This window comes from Ruditapes philippinarum, unplaced genomic scaffold (genome assembly GCF_026571515.1).
Source record: "Ruditapes philippinarum isolate M1 unplaced genomic scaffold, ASM2657151v2 ctg4252_1_1_1_1, whole genome shotgun sequence".
Classification (NCBI taxonomy): domain Eukaryota; kingdom Metazoa; phylum Mollusca; class Bivalvia; order Venerida; family Veneridae; genus Ruditapes; species Ruditapes philippinarum.
The window spans coordinates 347,450-370,214 of record NW_026858509.1 but is presented as its reverse complement, the minus strand read 5'-3'; the positions used below and the strand labels follow the sequence as shown (position 1 = coordinate 370,214).

Here is a 22,765-nt window from a genome sequence, read left to right as displayed (position 1 = left end):
ACATCAATTACACGTACCTAAGCCGAGCAACAACTTTTTAGTTTAATTGGTTTATACAAATTTATTTTGTGTTGTATCCATTCCTGGAACCAACCAGTACTAAGCAATCAGTTTCATGTTTAAGGAAATAATCGCTTGCACCCATTGGGTTTGAACCCACATTGCCAACAATAATTATGATTACTAACCCGACGCTTTAACCATTCGGCCATGCAGCTACTTTCAGTGAGAATACAGATACATTGGTTAGATACATATGACTTTTACAAGTTTGTTTTTTTTCACTATGACAGCATTTGCTGTAGCTGGAAAATTACTGTGTGCTGTCTTTCTGATTTATAGTTGATAATATAACAACAGCAGTGAAGTTTTATTAAGAATTTTAATAAAGTAAACTATAAAGAAGTATTATGCATCAGAAAGAAAATAACTAACAAGTAACAACATATTGTGCAGGGCAGAATTCTCACATAAATATATCAGTAAATGATTAAACCACAATAGTATTCGTAATCTTCCAAAAAATTTTGATCAGTTTATGTAATTGTTTCATTTCTTTTTAGTGTCAAAATAAGCTTACAAAATACAAATTTAAGTCTGGATTCAATTTAAAAAAAAAAAAATCAAAATTTTGAATTACAATCATTAAACACTAGAAAGACATCATTTCTATTTCTGTGCTTTTTTAAAAAACACAATTTGTGCCAAAATACCATACCATTGCACATTAGCTTGTAATTTTTAAGTTTTAATTGGTACCAGATGAAGCAAAATAAAAATTTCACCATGTCTCGATAGTTTAAACCACTTTTTTTAATATATAAAAAATACTTTACAACACAGTTAGAATTCTGCCCTGCCAATTAAAAACCGGTTATAAAATGAGCAAATAGGTAAATGATCTGTCTAAAGCAAAGGGTACATGCATATGTAGGTTGCGGGATAAACCTCGGTATAAACCTTGTAACACCTGAGAATAGTTCATGTCAAAATATACCATATATAGAAAAATCAAGATTGTGTTCTCTCTTTATACTGTATTGATCCTTTAACAAATAAAAATATTGCTTTATTTAAAAAAAGAAAAAAAGAAAAACAAATGTCAAGTGAAAAAATAAAGGTAATTTGTGACAATTTAAAACAGTAATTATCCTCAAAAAATAATGTTTGTGCCAAAATATACAATTAAACCCTTACTTTGTTAATGCCCCTTACTCCATATATTCATTCATGTAAGGTTGAAATATGATAACAAAATTTTTTTTAGTCAAATTTACATTTTATAAAATGCTAAAAGTCTCATGGATTGAGAATTTACTTTTCCTGAAATTTTAATTGTTTTTTTTCTTCTTCAAAAATTGATTATAAATTCTATGAGGCATGGCGATCTAACAATGAAACAATAATTTTGTAAACTGAACTATAAATTGGAGAAAATGAAATAAGCTGAAAATAAAAGAAAAGTGAAAAACAAATATTTTGCACCAATTTTTACCTAAATCTTACTCATCTTGAATTAGTAATTGATTAAAGATATATTATGCTCAATATTGATATTTGAAAATATTGATAACTGTTGTTTTTTTTTAAATGTTAAATAAACATTTTTGAGTACTCACAGAACAGATCTGTCACTTTTTAAACTCTAAGCACTATCAGTAAACTAAACACATTATGAATATACAGTGTCACTATAAAAACTGATCTTTTTTAAGGAAATGACCACATTAACTTGACCAGTAATAAGATGTACAGCTCCTTTAATATAGTATGTACATTCTCTTATCCAAAAAAGACAATATTAAATGAGAATTTCCTAAATTTCAATAGAATTTTCGCAGTTATAATATTTTACCCAAATAATTATGAGAATAGTATATCTTTATGTGAATAGAATGATAATCAGAAAGACAGAAGAAAATAATAAAGCATAATTATGTTATGAATATTTTGGCGTTCAGGAAAAGTTTAAAGCCCTAGAAATATAATTTACATTGTAATACTTTCAGATCAATAGTTATCATGAGACTGTATTAAATATTATTTTTAATGGAAAGAAAATTCTTCAAAAGCAAAAAGACTTCAGTGCCTTAAAAATAGAATTTGAAAGATTAAAAATTTATCTTAAAGAAAAATTAATCTTGAAAGAATGCGAAATTATAAAGATAAATTTGAAAAACATAAATCAGGGATGACATTAGATTTTATCAAATTTAGTAAGTGACATCCTTCATTTCTTACAGGTGTCCAACACATTTTTGAAATTACAATTTCATTAAATAGATGCTATTCTTTTCCAATACAGTTTTCAAAATAAGGTGTTTTTTTTTAACAAACTACTATTCACATAGTATTAATGTACATAAAAAAGTAGATAAAATCAAGTGATATTGAGAGTGGCACCTTTTGAAATCAAGTGTTTCAGTATAGATAACTAAATAGAAAATGTCTGTTATACAAGATATCACACAAAATCATTCTTTATAGTATTTCAGCAAGGGAATTATATTTGAGCATTTTTGTGTATAAAAATATAAAAAATCTCTATATATATATCTATATAATCTTAAAATGCTTTTCTGCTGTACACAGATGTCATATGTACAATTAACTATTAAAGTATGATTTAAACAGTTTGTTTGCACTTTTTTTATTCTTTTTTTTTTTTTGCATTTTAAGCATTATTGTCATAGAAATCTTCTTGTACGTGTCGGCTACGTCTATGATCTCCTCTATCATGTCGGTCTCGTGTTGGATCAGAATGACGACTGCTATGTCGTTTTGGAATGTTATCAACGAACACGTCCTGTGGTGCTTCCAGATACATGGCAGGATAACCTTGACCTGCGTAACCTTGGTAACCGTAATTAGCAAACGCTGGATGAACTAAATCTGTGAACCCTTCACCGTCATCACTTGATCTTCCAGATGATCGGTGTGTCAAATCTTTGGTGTCCGAGTATTTTGACTTCATCTTACTGGAAATATTTGAATAAATAATACATATATATTAAAAGTTATGAAATCAAAATCTTTAGAATGATGTTGCCTGAAATAAAAGTTATTTTGTAGTAATATGGTTATCAAATAATCACCTGACCTAAGTTGTGTTTTATTCTATTGAATAGATTCTATTTGTTGTTTTTTATTGATGCCCATGTACTTACCTTATGTTTGACCTTAATATTTTGACCTTTTGACAACATTGGTAGTAGTACTAGACCTATGTCCCTAGTTTAGAATAAAGTCAACGGGCATATCATTGCAGTATGACTAAACTAAACTGTGTTCAAATTCAGCATTGTACAACTAAAACCCTGGAACTGCAAATTGACTATTCCAAAGTCAAAAGTAGAACTAATATATTAAGTAAGGTCAGCATTGCTAGTAAGCATTAAGATACTATGTTTAACTAGAAATTAAGTCAGAAACTTACAGGTGTTTCATGTACATGACCATGGCAGCTATAATAACTAAAACGAGGACAAATCCAGCGGCACCAGCTGATAGTCCTATAACCAGAGAATCGTTCATCTCTCGAGCCTTCTGATTTTCCTGGTTTGGCACATCTGTGGTAGTAGTTGTTGATGCAGGGCAACTGTCAGCTGTTCAAAATTGAAATACTTAATATTAAAAATTTTTCATTAGTACAGAGTAGAAACCCTTCTTAACACCAAGCAAATATGTCAGTTTCATTCATTTGTTCGCTGTGTGGTTTTATATGACTAAAAACAGCAGTATTTTAGTTGTAGAAGTTGCTGCCCTTACCAACAATAAGGGTGACCCCATTTATTCTCCCTATTCATAAGATCAGTATCATGGGTCAAGGAACCATCCAATACTGACCATAATTTTTTTTACAGATACACAGCAGATATAAATTAACAATAATTCATAATTACAATAGCATGGATTATGGTACCCTAATTGATGGCCCCTTTTAAATGGATAAAAAAAAGTTTGAAACAAGTAAATAGATGGTTGGGATTTTTGAAATTTATTGTAGTTCAGTTTCGTAGGAAGCTATATACACTCTCTCAAATCTGTTTCTGGAATCAACCAGCTACCTATAAGTAATGAATGTAAAGTTCCTTGCAAAAAAAAACAATGGCTAGCCCCTGTCAGGGTTTGAACCTATACTGTTATTACAGTCAGCAATATTTTGATTACTAGTCTGACGCATTAAACCACTCGGCAAAATCACCACCTACTTTGCTGGAACACTTATATTTCTAGATAACAAAACTGCATATGTCTTATAAAATTTCCTTCAATAAACAAATTGTGGCGGCCATCTTGGACGCCATCCTGGATTTCTCAGCCCGCACCACATAAAGAAAATTATGCCACCATTTCTTGATATAAGATACATTTGCGGTCATTTTGGTATATAACACAATTTGTTCTACTGTTATGAGAATTTCACTTAAACCCCAGTCACACTAGAGCTTACGATTACTTGCGACCACCAGCGACTTGTAAAACTGACGATCATCAGCGATACTGTTATGAGAATTTCACTTAGATTCAGCACACCAATTGTCACCGTACTATTAAGCTGCTGATTTTATTAAATGGATTTGCCCAACTTTTAATTCTAGAACTGACCATAATTTAATTAATCAAGATAGAATTAAAGCAACATAATAGAACCATAATTAAACAAACTGTATACAGCCTGGCCAAACTAGAGGTTTTTGCAGGCTGACCTAGTTCTATGCAGATTACAATGGGCTAATCACTTTCAGTAGTAGGTTAAAGGCACATTACACCCCAGAAATTCATTATTATAAAATTCTTTTAAAATATCAAACATTGTTGAATAATGGTTCAATAATGGATTGTTACATATTTAAATACCGACGAAAAGTAGTGTTGAATTCGAAGTGATGTGTTGTAACGTTTGCAAAATGTAAAAACAAAGTATTTTTACTTCCACAAAAAATACTAATTCACTATAATTATAGCAATTGCCAGCAAAACAAAAGAAGCAAAGATGGTTAATTTATATGGCAAGTGAGTAATTTTTGGAAACTGTAACAAGATACCCAAAATAAAAAAAGAGTTTTGGGAAATAAATATGATAGCATTTCTGGGGCATAATGTGCTTTTAAGGATTTAAAGAACTAGTAAACAAAGTAACACTGATTACTTACAAACATTATAGATCATTTGTTGTGTATAAACATCACATATATAACATGGGTTAGACGGGTTAGGATCAAGTGGTCTATAACATTTACCATCCACATAGCAACTTGCTCTCTACAAAAGAAACGGAAAAAAAACAACATAAATTAGATGATATTAAAGCTTATAGCAGCATGCCTCCATTTACAAGTAAAATAGTAAAGTAAGTGTACAAATACTGCTTTATAATATACCTTGGGCTAAACTTAAAGACAATGAAACCCGGAAACTATTCAAAAGACCAGCATTTTCTTTTCTAAAAATTCAACCCTTCTTTTAATCAAACCAAAATCAAAGCATCTTCTTATAAGACGGTCAAAGCAAAAACTAGAACCATTCTTATAAGACAGTCAAAGCAAGAAATAAGATGATCAAAAAGCAAAAAGTAGACTCTTTCTTATATGACGGTCCAAGCAAAAACTAGACACTTCATCAAAGCAGAAACTAAACAGTTCTTTGTAAGGTTTTGAGATTTAAAAAAAAACTTCACATAAGAGGGTCAAACCAAATAGCTTACAAGAGAAAAGCCTTTAAGGTATATAATTATCATACCTCTTTCACACACTTTCCTACTGCCTGGTCTTCCCGAGTACAACTGAAGCAAACAGGATTGTGAGCTATAAATAGATGCTCTACACTGGAACTGGTTGCCTCTCCATTGTTACTGACAGATACAAGAACTGCATGTAAAGGCAGGGAACCAGATTCTGACAAGCTACAGGTAACTTCATCTACAGAGATCCATTGTGCAGGAACAACTTTCACTGTTGAGCCTGTCCTATCTATACCAGTTTCAGTCACCTAAAGAAATAGAAAGCTTATGAATCAGAATTATCATTCAATGACATAGAGGAATTGCTATACTGCACAGACAAACACATTTTTAACCCTGAAAATCTAAAATATGTAAATGTTGTGAATTTCATAAAAATTGTAGCCAGCTTAGAATTGTCACTTTTAGATGTGTTTTTCATTTTCACATCCTGCATTTATAACTGGTAAATTTCATAATATATACGTTATAACATTATGCTGAAATATTTATATATGAAAGTCGAAATTTTGAATTTACCTGTACAGCTCTCAAGTGACAAGAAGCTCCCTGTATAAAGTCACCACCATCAAGAGTCACACTGTTGCAAGCATTATCTAATGTAGATGAACACAAAGTGGAGCTAAGAGCCGTAAGTTCTGGTGGCGCACTGATATCTATAGAACAATCTTCTGCCTGGAAGCCCTCATTACATGTACAAGTACCTAGTGTAAAAAAACAAACACAAATATTTTTTATTTCACAGTGGTGAGGTCTGTAACAATTTTTCCGTCTGGTTACTGACAAACTCTCTTGCGGGTGATATTGCCAGGCAAAGTGGGCTTCAGAAATACAAGCAAGTAACAAACCTGAAACTGCAAATTATCTAGCTTGTGTGAGACTTTAAATGACTTTAACTCATTGTTAAAATATTTGTGAGTAAATGAAGAAAAGATAGAAATTAGGAAAAAAAACAACAACACAATGTTAAATAATATAGCATCCTTTTATATGATTTTATTATTCTTTTGTGTGTTTATGACTTTTGTGTGTTTATGACTTTTATGATGATTATGAGTATACCTTGCTTCTATAAATGTTAAGAAGTTATTTCAGTCATTTAAATGAAACATTGATGAAATCAAATGTGTATTTTCATTTTTTTATATTTTCACTGTTAAAAATTTTTCACTGCAGTGAAACATATTTTCGATATTTTTACTAGTGTCTTGATGGACTTTTTTTATCTAAATTCTGCCAGTACACACAATTTAGGGGAAAGACTTTCAAATTGTAAATAAATGTAATTGTACCGCCACTCATGAAATATCTATTTTCATACCACTCGATGTTATCAACTTCTGTTATTATTATAGGGAAAACTTGAAATTCCTCTCTCTTTATATTCATGCAAATATTAAAATTATAGAAATCATCACATAAATATCTTGTTTCTGTCACACTTAAATAAACCGCAAGGTAAATTAACGTAATTAAAACTACAACACACAAATATATTTCAACATACCATTGCTACATGAACCGCGACCAGAACATTGTCCAGGACATGTGACATCCTTTATTCCATCAATGAGCGAGGTATTTGTACTGGATTTGGCGGTTTCTTCACATCGTTTACTCACATCATCAATAGCTGATTGGATAAAATCTGAATTAAGGTCGTCATCCACCTTTATGTTTGAAAAAAAATACATGTATATCATTAATTAGATACTAACAAATTAATGTAAAACAAGGGTATGTTGACATAAATAGAGAATTATGTTTATCAGATTCATAAAGTTCCTCAGTTAACCAATGCTGTGTGAATGAAAAGCAATCTTGAGAAATGCACCAAATGCAGTATTAATGCTCGTCTGTTAAAATAATTCTTAGTTAAAAAGGGGCATAAGTAATGATAATATTGCTTTCAGAATTAAACACCTTGTCAGATTCTTTTCACAATAAGTACAGGTAACAAAATACATGTAAGTACTTACCTTTATGTCATTTACACAATTAAGAAGATTATCAGACAGTTCATTTGGTGGAAGAATATTAGCACAAGTATCTGCAAAATCAGCACCAGTGAGGGCATTGTAACAAGTTTCATTAGCTTGTTCATATGTAATTCCAGATTCTGTCGGGAACACTGCAATCTGTGTTTAAATTGAAGAAAACCTTTAAGTACTCAGAGTATATTTTATAATTTTATGAGGCTATAATTTCAAATCTACAACAATTTTGTCTACATGTAAATCAGCAATAAATAATCAATTGACTAACTTCTCATTTGTTTGCTAAAATGTTATCTAGATCTACTTGGTATTTTAATTATATCCAATTTTCTTGACTAAAAAAAATTGTTTGTTTTGAAAATTGTTTGCTTTGTTGGATTTTACGTCATACTGTAAATGTCATACAGGACTTTCCAGCATTACTGATGGCAGAAGACATCAAGTGCCCATTCATACATTATTTCAGGCACTGGCAGTAACCTGCGTAGAACTACCAACCTTTTGTATGCTAACTGGATAGCTTCCTCACATGTAATAGTCCAAAGTCTATAACGAGGCTCGAACCCACAGCTGTGAGGTGGGGGGAGAGCAGAGGAAGGGCTAAATAAACTTAACAATAAAATATACCTATGTTATGAGAGCTGATTTACGCCATGTTCTATTTTAGCTTCTTCACCTCAAAATAAGAAAATGCTAAAACATGAAGGGACAACAAAGTTGGACTTAGTCCTCTCTTTGTGTTGTTTGCTTTTTTCGGATTTTCGAGCAAAAATATGACAGAAGGAGGGCGCATTCCATCTGTAACTTTGATGTCCATTTGTGTTTTGCATTTTTGGTGGCAAAGAAGTAAAAAACATGACATGGTGTAAATCAGCCATTATACTATCTGGTGCATCACCTCTCAACAAAATCTGAAATCTTTGTCACCTAAAGGGTGTTTCTAATTATCAACCTGTACAGTTGCTCTACAGAGATTATACTGTAACAAAACCAACATAGTGCGTTTGCGACCAGCATAGATCCAGACCATGGATCCCTGCAGTCTGATCAGGATCCATGCTGTTCGCTTACAGACCCTATAACAAGTAGAGAAACTGATAGCGAACAGCATGGATCCTGATCAGACTGCGCGGACGCGCAGGCTGGTCTGGATCCATGCTGGTCGCAAACGCACTATGTTGGTTTTGTCATGACGCAACTCATATCTGCTTACCTCTGGTTGTTCATTTTCGTCAATGCCTAACTCTAGTAATGGATTTATAAGCTGTCTCTTTCGCCTCTTCTTTCCAATTTGTGTAATTGTTACATCTCGTGAGATATCATTTTCTGTTCACATATAAAATCAGAAACGATAAAAGTCTCAATAAATTCAATGACTTTCACCCAATGCTGAAGCAAATTCGCAAATTTAAGGAAATGAAGTTAAGGCTTTTGGAACAGAACAGAATTAAGTACGTAGCTATACATGTAACTTCTAAAAAAGATACAGTCCTGATCAGAAATTATAACAGTAAAGGAAATGTCCAGCTAGATCTAGTGTAAAACTTTCTTTTAGTACATTAATTTACAATGTATGCTGAAATTAACATTTTACCTAAGTCAATTTCACAGGTTTCAAAGAGGTCCTGGAGGTTACAGGCACATTGACCTTCAGTGAGTGAACATGAGCTGGCTAAGTCTGTAACAAAAGGATCAGCTGAAACACCTTCCATCAGGTATGTGCCAGTGACTCTGTAATGAGAACAAAGTTAATTATTAGATCTGCAAGCATTATATAAAATATGAGTAAAGGTAAAGGCCGTAATTCCACTAAGTCATTTTTGCTTTATACAGAATTTATTTTAGTTTGATTGTGTAGCAAACTATAAAGACACTTTCAAATCCATTCCTAGAACCAACCAGTACTGAGTAATGAGTGTAAAGTTTCTTGCTCAAGGAATCAATGACTTGCCCCTGCCACTTTTAATCCTAGCACTCACTCCCTCCACACCCCAAATCTTTTGAACTGTGGGGACTTTCACTATAGGATAACCAACCCTAGCAGAGGTTCTCTCCTGTTAAGACTTTCATGTGGTAAAATCTCCACTTAATACTTTTGCACTGAGCATTGGATATCCATTGCATTAGCCCTAGAGTGCAGGGACAGGTGGAAGGTAAAAAATGGCTCAATCCCACCTATATTGCCTACACTGTTCATAACTAAGAACTGTTCTAGTAGTAGTTGAAATTTAAATTTGCTGGTCAATTAAACTAGATTAAAAACAAATATTTTACATCCCAAACTAGTAGGATATTGTTTAATCACAATTTGTAACTTCAAAAAAGAAAAGAATTCCTTACTGCCATGCTTTGGCCCAAGACTGAGTGTAGTCCTTAATATCAATATTTTTGAAAACATTGCCATCAACGTCATGTATATCATTTTTCTCATTTCCATCATATATACCACATAAACCTGGAAAGTAAACATAATATTTCATCTATTTAAATTAAAACAAATTGTCTGTTAAAAGAATTCTAAGTTAAAAAGGGGCATAACTCTAAAAATACTGTTTTCAGAACTATGCCTCTTGTCTAACAACTGCAACTTGTCAAGACAAGTAAGCTTAATGTTCTTTGAATTGTCAGCAAAAAATAAAGCTTTTTTTCTTAGAAGACATCAATCACAGACAAAACAAATTGAAAAATTTCCTAATAACTTTCAACCTTCTGAATTAGTGAAATGGAGTTGCTTAGTTTTGAATCTGAAATAATTCTATTCAAAGTTTAAGGGAATTAAAAATATTACTATACACAAGCTAAGCTACCGACAGTAAAGTGCTTGGTCAGAATGTACAGATTAGAAAACTGGCCTGGCTCTATACTGGTGGCAAAGGCTTATTGCATCCAGTGTTCCAGCATTCAGTTTAAGGTTCAACATAAAATAAAGAAAACAATCAAACAAACCTCTTGTTTTTCCATAATCTACTGCAGAAGGCTTGATGTGAACACTGATAAGTTTTGATGGAGCTTTGAGCATTTTACTCTTTGAAAATTTGATAAACACTGTAAGACCAGATGGTAAGAGGACCTGGAACAAACAAAAGGAATAAGTTATTTACAAATTTTACAATATTTAGCTCCCTTGGCTAAAGTGGCAGCCATTTTATTTTGTTAATTATCAAATATAAATATAATAATATTGACAAAATATGAACATAAACAATATAAACCAATGATTTGGGTGAAAAGTTGACTGGTTGATTTTTTTAATGCAATTTTACCAAAGGTGCAAAAAAAAGTTGACAAGTGTTTTTTTTTTAATATTAAGACAGCATTACCAGTTTTATGTGTGCACACAAAAAATTGACTGAATATTTTTTCATTATACAAATTTACCAGCTAAATATCTGCAGAGATAGTAGACTGGTTTGATTTTTTCATATGTTAAATACTTGATCTCACACACATAAGGTACAAACATTGTATAATACACAATTTTTTTAATGTAAATATGCATATCAGTTCAAGAGTGACCAAATTTGTATGATACTTTACAAAGACTGTAACAGGATAGTTTCTTATAAATCATAAGCATTTTTAACAAAAAAACTCAAAAAAGAGATTCCATATGGCATCTGTAGCTCTCAATTCAATTAATATATATAGCCACATATATATCTAATATGAAATTAGGCAAAGCCTATGAACGGGGAAGTCAGTAAAAAAATCCTTTCATTTTTCCGTTTTAAAGGTGTCATTCGGCATTATATGTACCCACTTCCATTTTCACTCGGAACACTCGACTATAATTATTAATCCGAAAAGTTGAGATTTGTTCCATAATCGGAATACACCGCCCTTTATCATTGAGTTACATTGTAAATGGCGGTGCATTGATAGGTATAGAATTCTATATATATATTTTTTTTTTTTTTAATTTGAATTTTCTTTTAAATATACACGTGTAGTCTATAGCCGGGCAAGCCAAAGCCCGGGCTCGGACTTTGACTTCCCCGTATTATAACCATTCCAAATATTGTTATTTACTAATAATAACTTACAGTGTATGACTTCTTCCATTTGCCTTCAAATATTCTGAAACCCTCTGTTAAAGGCTCATTCAGTAATATTTCTTTAGTAGTTTTTCTTGTACATCTGCTGAGAAAGAACACGTCATCACCGGCTTTAATGCTAACTCCACAGTTACATGATGCCTTGGGACCGTTTTTACCCCACTTGCATTTTGTAGTGAGGATTCGCACCTATCAAACAAGTCAAATTATACAAATCAAAATACAGTAAAAAAAAGGGTCGAGCTAAAAATGTCCTTAAATAAGCCTTGGAACAATGGTACAAAGGTGGTCTCTACTGACTAGTAGTCTTTGTAAAAGGTTTTGTTATCAATTTGCATGGTAAGAGATAATCTTTATCCTGTTGAATCTGACAGTCTGAAATTGATTTGTCCTACTTTGAGATTACATGAGTCTGTTAATAGTTTAATAGGGACTCCTCTGAGGTTTTTTGACATGATGGGACTGGAAATTATTTTTCCAGATAAGTGTCCCATTTGATGTAGATCTACATCAATAACTTGTGTGCAAACTTTTAGATCATATGTTCACTCTATTTTTTCAGAATGATTATTCTAATTGTGAAAAATGACCAAAAGTTGAAAAGCGTTCCAACACTTCTTACTCAAATCAGACAATGAATAACATAAAAATATTATTTTCTAATTATTTCTGAGTCTGTTTCTTATTTATCTTTTGCATATCTTCATGTTTTAGGCTTTTGATCCTCAGTTGAGTTCCTTAACTAGGTTTCTTTAAGAAGTTCCAATATCAAAATATTGAAATTGGACAGCAGACAATATAGAGACTGGTCAGTCTGTATAAATGTACAAGTAGGTCCTGCCTCTATACTGGTGGCACAGGTCTAACATTACCCTTCCCTGTGGTTAGAGTGTCAATAGGTTATTTATGAAATAAATTTTATAAAAATAGTGGGTTTATAAGGTGACACCATGATACTTGACAGTCCGTAATATTGGATGAAAATTAATATATTTTTTAATATATTTAAGTTGAAAAGACTTTACTTCAATGGCCAAACAGATCTTACCTCGTATGGCAATTCTGTGTGTCTGTACATGACGAATTCTCCTTTACCCATCATATCATACTTCCTGTAAAACAAACAATATATCAGACAGGACTTCAAAAAATTAAAACTTGCATTACGAATCCTGACTTAACCTTAAAGATATGTGAATATGCCATTTTATAAAAAAAACATGTATTTTCAATCAAGCGCTATGATGGTCCTGCACCACTTACATCATCTTTCCTGTTTCAGCACCATATGACCTAAGTTTTGCTGGTGTGCATAAAACCAAAAAAAAAACAAACAAAAAAAATGTTGTTCTATATTTTGTTACAGCAGTCCTAAAACTAAATTTTGACATTCATTAATAAGGACAATGCAAGAACTGAATGAGGAGGTTGAGGAAAGTTGGACCCAAGTTTTATTTATCTGTTGGGTTTAAGACACACCAACACTATATGAAAGTCATATGGCAACTTTCCAGCATTATTGGTAGAGGAAGGCCTCAGGTTTCCCTTTGTCATTATCTAAGGTATATTAAACAGGCATTTGTGTAGAACCAGGTATCCCTTCGTAAATTATTTAAGGTATATTAAACAGGCATTTCTGTAGAACCAGGTATCCCTTTGTGCATTATCTAAGGTATATTAAACAGGCATTTGTGTAGAACCAGGTATCCCTTTGTGCATTATTCAAGGTATATTAAACAGGCATTTGTGTAGAACCAGGTATCCCTTTGTGCATTATCTAAGGTATATTAAACAGGCATTTGTGTAGAACCAGGTATCCCTTCGTGCATTATTTAAGGTATATTAAACAGGCATTTGTGTAGAACCAGGTATCCCTTTGTGCATTATCTAAGGTATATTAAACAGGCATTTGTGTAGAACCAGGTATCCCTTTGTGCATTATCTAAGGTATATTAAACAGGCATTTGTGTAGAACCAGGTATCCCTTTGTGCATTATCTAAGGTATATTAAACAGGCATTTGTGTAGAACCAGGTATCCCTTCGTGCATTATTTAAGGTATATTAAACAGGCATTTGTGTAGAATCAGGTATCCCTTCGTGCATTATCTAAGGTATATTAAACAGGCATTTGTGTAGAACCAGGTATCCCTTTGTGCATTATTCAAGGTATATTAAACAGGCATTTGTGTAGAACCAGGTATCCCTTCGTGCATTATTTAAGGTATATTAAACAGGCATTTGTGTAGAACCAGGTATCCCTTGTGCATTATTTAAGGTATATTAAACAGGCATTTGTGTAGAACCACCATCTTCAGTTAGCTAGCTGGAATTAAATAGTATGCCTATCAGCTTATAAACTAAAAGAATTATACAATTTAAACAATCAGTTTCATACAAGCCATCAAATGTTGTTAAATGTGGATCGTTAGTGCTTCCACATAAACCATCTGAGTCCCTGTCCTTTACCACAATCTGAAATTAATAAAAATAGTAACATGTTCACTTATAGAAACAATAAAAATAACAATGATATTATTAATAATAATAATAAAAATATTAATAATAATAACAATGATAAAAATCATAATAATAATAACTGATTTGATTGCATGGATATCATTTTTAATATCATTGATGTTTTAGTCTAATGCAATAAATCTTATATGTATATACAGTGAAACCTCTACAGAAAACCCTCTGTACAGCAATAAACTCTATATAACAAATGTATCATTTCTTCCCAAAGTCACACTTCATAATAAATTTAACCTCTGTTCAGCAACACCTCTCTGCAACAACCAAAAAATCTTTGTGTCCCAAAGGGGGTTGTTCTGAAAAGGTTGGTCTGTATATTCATCACTCTTTATTACAGTTATTGTCATAAAAAGCACACGAAAGTTGCTATAGATGTCCTTTTTAATATAATTCCCTGTAAATAAAAATATTAATGTAAACCTACCGAACATTTTTGAAGAACTGGCTTTTGCTGAACTTCCTTGCCATCTACAAACAATTTTGCCGTAACTTTTAATTTTCCAGTAAAGTTGTTATCTATCTTGCCATCAAGACGGGCGTAAATTGTCAATGTCTGTGCCACATTCCAATTATCTTTGGTGAATACCATGTCACAGTTATTGCCAAGTAGGATCTGCTGGATTTCTTTCTTATTGGAACATCTGTAGACATGAAATCTTGTCATTAATCCTCTTACCACCCTAATTATCTTATATGGACTTGCTCATCTTTTAAAATGGATAAAACCATTCATCATTTCTTAGGGATAATTCAAATACAAATGTATATATACTGACTGAATAGTGAACAGTGTAGACCATGATTAAGGATGGCAAAGATGTGCCAGCTGATCTTGGTCAGCCCTTGTCCAACAGGTAAATTCAGTTGTGGCCATCAGGGTAAAGGTTATATATAAATGATAAATTCATTGAAACACTATCATAAATTGCCTTGTAAGTTTATTGAGTTATTCATATCTAAAATGTATCTATAACTTAAGCCAAACCCTTTTTTTTCAATTAATTTTACCCTTTCCTTATGCAAATACTAGTTAAAATACTAGTTAAGACATACATGGCAGATGTCATCCAGCTAAGATTAAGGTCTTCAGAAAGGGCACTGGCATTAAATTGAAAAACAAACATTTTTATATTTGTAATTTCTCTAAGATAATAAAAGGAAGAGGTCAAGCATTGTTCATTTTAAAAAAAAAAACAACAAAAAACCTGAAGACTTCAGTAACAGTTTTACCAAATTTGACACTAAACAAATAACAGTCTATGTTGCAAGAGTTATTTAACGTACTTTGGTTTCTTTTTGCTATTCTCGGTCACATCAAATGTTATGTGAATCTCGCAGGTCTTTCCTGTTTCGCAGTATGTCTCGGGACTTTCCTTCAGCTTTATCTCAATTGCTTTGCCAGGTAAGTCACCCTCTTGTATCACAATTGCTGACTTACACTGTTCCGAGAGCTATAAGAACACAGAACTTTCATAGCCATTTTTTTCCTCATTTAAAACCAACATTTATCCTTTTTTAATGATTTATCACATAAATATAAATTCAGTAAATAATGAAAACTGAACATAAAGCAGAATTGATGAAACTATATTTTGTTTATTTATTGTACATTTTTACACAATTTACACAATTATCTTACTTACAGGAGTTTTGCAGAAAACATCTCGAGGGCTCAGCGCAAGACTATTCTAACTCAATATTTTTCAGAAAATGTTTTTTTGACATTTTCTTGTATAAATTCCTTCAATGCATGTTCTGTTAAAAGGACATAATTAATTTCCCACTAATTTTTAAGTTTTACACATTTTAAGAAAATATTCTATCTGGTGATATAATATATTCAGTGCAAAACTATTCTAACTCAAGTTAGAATAGTTTGACAATCACTTTTAAGTTAAAAGCTTGATATTCTTTTGTGCAAGACTATGCTAACTTCAAGTTAGAATAGTCTAGCGAAATAAAAGATGCTGTTAACAGGAGTTTTTGCTATTTAAACTATTCTAACTGAAAATAAACAAAGTTTGATGATGTCATCACAAGCTTTGATGATGTCATAAATTACAAGAATATTTATGACACTTTTTCTTTGATCATATTTTACAGAATTTTACAGTTTTAAAACATATTCTGATGTGTTTTTGCCTGTCTTTCATTGTTTTCAAGATGAAGACAATTTGATTCCTCATTTTAATATTTATACCAAGTGTAATCAATTTCAAACACTTGTAATTAATTTATTTTACTGACTGCATGGCATTTCAAATTCTCTGTACAAAGAATAAAAAAAAATCAGAACTCAGTATTATACAATTTTAGAAGAAATTTTCCCTTTTTAGTCTTTGTTTATAGTAATGATGAATATAAGTTGCTTACATTTAAAGATTTATGGTTTATGGCCAATCAAGTTCACTGGATGGAGAAAGTGATAAGTGCTCCTGAGTACTGGCTTTCAGTAAATTTCAATAAAACAACAGAAGAATAAAACAAGCTTTATGACAATACAATTATGCAAAAATCATCACTGAATTAAATTTAATTCAAAAATAAAGAAAAAAATATTTATTTGAATGAAGTGTTGCCAGTATGCACAAATTATTAACCTTTATTTAGGAAGCTTTGAGGTGTATTAAACCGTTCAAACCTACTTGAGTTAAGGAGACCACTGTAAAATTGACAATTATGCCCCAGGAAAACACTTTTTGATTTTACAAAGTTTGCCAATCAAAGATTACAATTTCTTAGAAACTGACATTTTAAAAGTGTATTTAAATACAAAACACAAAATTTAATGAAACTCTTTAAAAATTTAGAAGATACATTTTAGTAGTGATTAATTTTCAAAATATTATAGTATTACTTAATTGTCATAAATGTAAAAGAATGTGCTTTGGTAAAAACAATCCTTGTTTTAAGAAATAAATCCTCAAAAACAAAATAATTTTTTACTATATTAATAAAGGTTGCTGAAGATACATAAATTCAGTGAAAGTTTTGGAAGTTTTCAAAATTAAAAATTTAAAAAATTCAACATTCATAAGCACATAACTCTAAATTGTATTTCTAGATTATCAATCTAGTACTATAAAGTATACTTTTGTAAATACAAAGAAAGAAAACAATTATGTACAGGCTTGTAAACTTAAATTATGCTATTTGAACTGGAATAATATGAATCTTAAGGATGTCCTGATTAAAATCAGCTTCTAATTAACACTACGCATTAGGATCTGACGACCACCAATTGGTTGTCGCCTTCTCATAACCTTTCAAACAGCCAATCATCAGCAAGCTTTTACAATTTTGAAAGCGATATGGTTTCTAATTTTAATGGCTGGAAAACCATTACTGAGTAGGTCATTTTCACAATTTCGAGAACAAACATGGTGTTGTCCAGATAGCCAGCAGGTAAACTGCATGCCCATTATAAATTCAGTCTTTAATTTCCAGTTCATTTCACATCACTTCAACAATTTTTTTTCTATCAAAAATCAACAATACTTATGTTTACTTTAACAGAAAATGATATTTTGATACTTCGTCTTATAAATCCTATATGTAAAGGACGGTTTGATTTCATTGCTAAAAATAGCTTTCCTGGGAAATCCAAATCACAATGAAGATTAAACAAATAAGGGGGCAATCAGATCTACATGTAAGAAATAAGTAGATCAGAACTTTAGTCAGACTGGAAAAGACCTTTCTATAAAAACTGCATGCTTTCATAAACACTGATTGTCAGAAAATATTATCGCCCATTTTGCATACTTTATCCCGGGATTTAATATTATATACTGTTTTAATACTGTTACAGGCATATTGTTGCCTTTTTGGTTGTTCCTTTTTCTTCTCCCATATGCGTATTTAAATAATATTTTGAAAACATCCCATCACATAAGTATTCATTGCACAATTGGTATAATAATGATGATATTTAACTTGTAAACACTCAAATGTTCCACATACAGAAAATATGGGAACAAGGGGACTCAAAACATACACCATATGGATGTGAATGATTTCTGTTTCATCACTGAGGTAATTTGCCCTGTTACCTATTTGTTGTGATTGTCCACACACACACAAATAATTTGAAACAGTGTATTTTGGTCAAGATATGGGTATTTTATTATATGTTTCAATAGTGTCTATCATTTATTGAAAATATATACATAAATTACCAGTACAAATGTTAAAAGAATAAAATGTTTCCTTAGATAAAATATTTCAGTCATTTTAAAGTGGGGTTTAGTATATTAGAAGATAAGATTGAAACCTATTATAAAATGAACACCCAATGCAATATTTTGACACAGCCACAAGTGAAAATATAACACTGCTGGTGTTCACAAATAAATTAAATGAAATATTATTTGACCTTACATGCAAAATAAACAAATTTTACATTTATTTCATATGTTTTTAATGGTGTTAAGGCACTTTGATTTTTTTCTGTGTATCATCTTATATATTACTTTATCACATTATGTTTATATTCAAAAACTAATTCTGTAGTATTTCATTAATTTTGTTTGATTTGTGCAAATATTAAAGTGCTTCTCATCATATATCACATTATACTTATAACTAAGTGTATTTCTCACAATATTTCCATTTATCACATGCTTTTCAGTGGACAGTGAAATTATAAAATATCATTATCACAGTAGCCAGACTATATCTGAATGCGGATGAAAAGAATATAACTTAAAATACATAAAAATACCGAATACACACCATTATGAGTAAAATGTGCTTGAATACGAGAAACACATAAATATCTAGTTATCTACATAGTCATATCAATTCAAAAATGTATCATAATTTCGTAAAAGGTGACAGGATTATTTTTCAACAAGAACTATGTGACATCATGATTTTATGACATCATTAATGAGAGCGCATGTCGTTATTTGGCAAAAGTCAGGAAAAAAAGATTAAAACCGATAAAAAAGGATGGAATGAATAGAAATTTATTTTTTTTCATGCAAGATCATAATATATTTGTTAATTTATAGTCACAAAACAATTTTTCTATAAATTGAATTAATGATATTATGATATATCTTTTAAATTTGCAAAATGTCTAATGTGTTAGTAAAACATCATGTATTTTTTACCAGTACCTATTTAAATTAAAAATAATAAGAGACTTAAAGCTGCATGCCTGCAGATGAACCAAAATATTTCAATAAAGCCAAACCAAACAAAAGTATTCAGATTTTAAGAAAAGTATAAAGATTCAAGATAAAAGTTATAATTTCCATGTTATGTGCGAATTATGACCGATTTTGCAGTATTTTTCAACCTTAGTTCTATTGCATTACTAATGCAGTAAGGGCTATTTTAGCATATTTTGACCTCTTTTTGGTAATTAACACGGGTTGTAAGTACTGTTTACAATTTTCTTTTTTCACTTCACAATGTTTTACTTTATAATACATTTTCAAATTTTTCATGAAAATTAGCATAAATCTGGAGGCATGCAGCTTTAAAGGATAGTAAAATTCCTATAATGGAGGGTTAAAGCAGTCCTTTAATTGTGCATCAACAAGGATGCATTCACAGCCCAAGCATGCATGCAATGCTTTCTAGCACAAAGTACCATATGTTCATAATTTTATTTTTTTGCGTCATTGCATTCAGTTAATTTTACATGGTGCCCTGAGTCATGCATATAAAAAACTTGCAACAAGGGCTTTTGCCTCAACATGGGGATTAATATTAAGAATCTGCAGATTTCACTTTTAAGAATTTGTATAAACACAAAAGATATGACTAGAATGAAAATTATTACCCGATTTGTGTGTTTGTATGAGATAATAAGTCAAGGTTGCTATCACTTGTACCTACTATATATTTTAGTAGGGTATAAATTACTTATAATTATGCAAATATGTAACAATATCAAATTATAGTTATATATTATGGTCTTAGAACAGCCCGAAACCCTCAAATATCCCTTAAAAAATATTATTTAAGAAATTAATTTTACTTTCAAAAAGTAAACATATATTCTAACTTGATAGATAAAAGATATTCTTAACTTTCAAGTTATTGCAAAAGTAATCTATCTTAAGATAGAATAGTTTTGCACAAGATTTAGAAATCAAAGGGACATATTTTATAGTGTTAAAGTATTCTAACTCAAGATAGAATAGTTTTGCACAATAAATATTCTGGAAAAAGTAGCTTTTCTAGTGCAATACTAGGCTATGTTAGCATGTAGGCAATAAAATGCATATTTTACACTTTTCTTGAAAAAATGAACATGTACACAACTTACTGCTATTTTTTGATAAGATTGGTTGTGGATTTTTTTTCAAAAAATGAAATCAAAATAAAATAACATATTTTTTCCCTTTCCTGAAAATTTTTCAAAATACAAGTTAGAATAGTCTTGCGCCGAGCCCTCGATCTTTACCCCCAAGAAAAATTTCCCACAAAAAATTTAAGTTTTTGTTTTAAGTTTCGTAATTAATCCCCCTTTCCCCCACCCTGTGTACACGTTTGGTTTTACATTGCACCAACACAGGATAGGTTATATGACGACTTTCTTGAGGGGCAAGAGGTTTGAAATGAATGACCTTAACTTCTCACCACTGATGACCCTTAATTAATCTAGATATATAATCAAAACGATAACTATTTATTCCAGGTCATGTTCCTCCATTACAGATATGACCTTGACCTTAAAATACCAAGGCTGTGATATGCATTTTGTCAAATTAAGTTGACAAAAGAAAAAGGCTCAAGCTTAAGACCTTCAAGTGTGACAGTGACCTTGAGCCATACCATGTCTATGCGGCAAACATTTGTCAAATGACTAACGTTTCATGAAAATCATTTGAGGTACAGATGTGAATCCCACAAAGCCTCTCACCTTCTGCTCTGAGTCTCCCATGAAAAAAACCCACAATATAATGACGATATTATATGATAACCATTAAACAAAATGTTGACAATTTACCTCCACTTCTGGTATATCTACACATATCAGAGAGTTCTTTATTTTGTTTGTCTTGGTATTGATGTCAACAATAACAGTAGAGCCTTCCTCACATTGTCTCAGTATAGCTGTTACACACAACATCATCTCATCATAGTATCTGAAATATACAACACATTGTGGACTTCCTTTAAGGATATATTTGAGGTATAAAAACAATATGGAATCGTAAACATTTAAGCAATATATCTGAAAAATAACAAGAGGGCCATGATGGCCCTGAGGTCGCTCACCTGTATATAGGCCCCCCACCCCCGGGCCAATTTTTACCCAAGGGCTTTTATTTGTTTATTTGAACAGACTTGGTAGACACCCATAAGAAGATGTTTCATGCTAAACATCTAAGTTCTAGCTCATTGGCATTTTTAAAAGAAGATTTTTAAAGTTTTTACTATACACATATAGTTAAAAACAATGTCACCCCTGGGGCAGGGCCAGTTTTGACCCCCGGGCGTTTATTTTAACAAACTTTGTAGATATTTACTTAAAGATGTTTCATGCTTAATATCTAAACTCTAGCTATTTGGGTTTTTCCAAAGAAGATTTTTAAGTTTTTGCTATACACATATAAGGAAAATCAATGACCCCCCCCGGGCGGGCCAGTTTTGACCCCAGGGCTTTTATTTGAACATACTTGGTAGACACCCATTAGAACATGTTTCATGCTAAATATCTTAGCTCTAGCTCTTTGAGTTCTTTTAAAGAAGATTTTTTAAGTTTTTACTATATGCATATAGGGAAAATCAATGACCCCCTGGGGCGGGGCCAATTTTGACCCCAGAGCTTTTATTTGAACAAACTTGGTAGACACTCATTAGAAGATGTTTCATGCTAAATATCTTAGCTCTAGCTCTTTGGGTTCTTTAAAAGAAGATTTTTTAAGTTTTTACTATATGCATATAGGGAAAATCTATGACCCCCTGGGGCAGGGTCAATTTTGACCCCAGGGCTTTTATTTGAACAAACTTGGTAGACATTCACTAGAAGATGTTTCATGCCAAATATCTAAGCTCTAGCTCTTATGGTTCTTTAAAAGAAGATTTTTTAAGTTTTTACCATATGCATATAGGGAAAATCAATGACCCTCGGGGCGGGGCCAATTTTGACCCCAGGGCTTTAATTTGAACAAACTTGGTAGACACTCACTAGAAGATGTTTCATGCTAAATATCTTAGCTCTAGCTCTTTGGGTTCTTTAAAAGAAATTTTTTTAAGTTTTTACTATATGCATATAGGGAAAATCTATGACCCCCTGGGGCGGGGTCAATTTTGACCCCAGGGCTTTTATTTGAACAAACTTGGTAGACATTCACTAGAATATGTTTCATGCCAAATATCTAAGCTCTAGCTCTACTGGTTCTTTAAAAGAAGATTTTTTAAGTTTTTACTATATGCATATAGGGAAAATCAATGACCCCCGGGGCGGGGC

At 31.5% G+C, this 22,765-nt stretch overlaps 1 protein-coding gene across 1 annotated transcript in view; it reads right to left on the bottom strand.

Annotated features, from left to right (window-relative positions):
- Positions 1 to 363: 363 nt before the first annotated feature.
- Positions 364 to 22,765, bottom strand: part of LOC132753460 (uncharacterized) — an 83,223-nt gene continuing 60,821 nt past the window's right edge. Inside the window, exons 48-64 of the mRNA XM_060743942.1 lie at positions 21,299 to 21,437; positions 15,616 to 15,782; positions 14,756 to 14,972; positions 14,192 to 14,268; positions 12,844 to 12,907; positions 11,784 to 11,984; positions 10,687 to 10,810; positions 10,081 to 10,195; positions 9,335 to 9,471; positions 8,954 to 9,066; positions 7,723 to 7,881; positions 7,251 to 7,413; positions 6,263 to 6,447; positions 5,743 to 5,991; positions 5,157 to 5,265; positions 3,437 to 3,605; positions 364 to 2,978 (exon numbers count right to left, since the gene is read on the bottom strand). Of these exons, the coding sequence (XP_060599925.1) occupies positions 2,675 to 2,978; positions 3,437 to 3,605; positions 5,157 to 5,265; positions 5,743 to 5,991; positions 6,263 to 6,447; positions 7,251 to 7,413; positions 7,723 to 7,881; positions 8,954 to 9,066; positions 9,335 to 9,471; positions 10,081 to 10,195; positions 10,687 to 10,810; positions 11,784 to 11,984; positions 12,844 to 12,907; positions 14,192 to 14,268; positions 14,756 to 14,972; positions 15,616 to 15,782; positions 21,299 to 21,437 (2,692 nt within the window). The 3' untranslated portion in view covers positions 364 to 2,674. The remainder of the gene's footprint in view (positions 2,979 to 3,436; positions 3,606 to 5,156; positions 5,266 to 5,742; positions 5,992 to 6,262; positions 6,448 to 7,250; positions 7,414 to 7,722; positions 7,882 to 8,953; positions 9,067 to 9,334; positions 9,472 to 10,080; positions 10,196 to 10,686; positions 10,811 to 11,783; positions 11,985 to 12,843; positions 12,908 to 14,191; positions 14,269 to 14,755; positions 14,973 to 15,615; positions 15,783 to 21,298; positions 21,438 to 22,765) is intronic.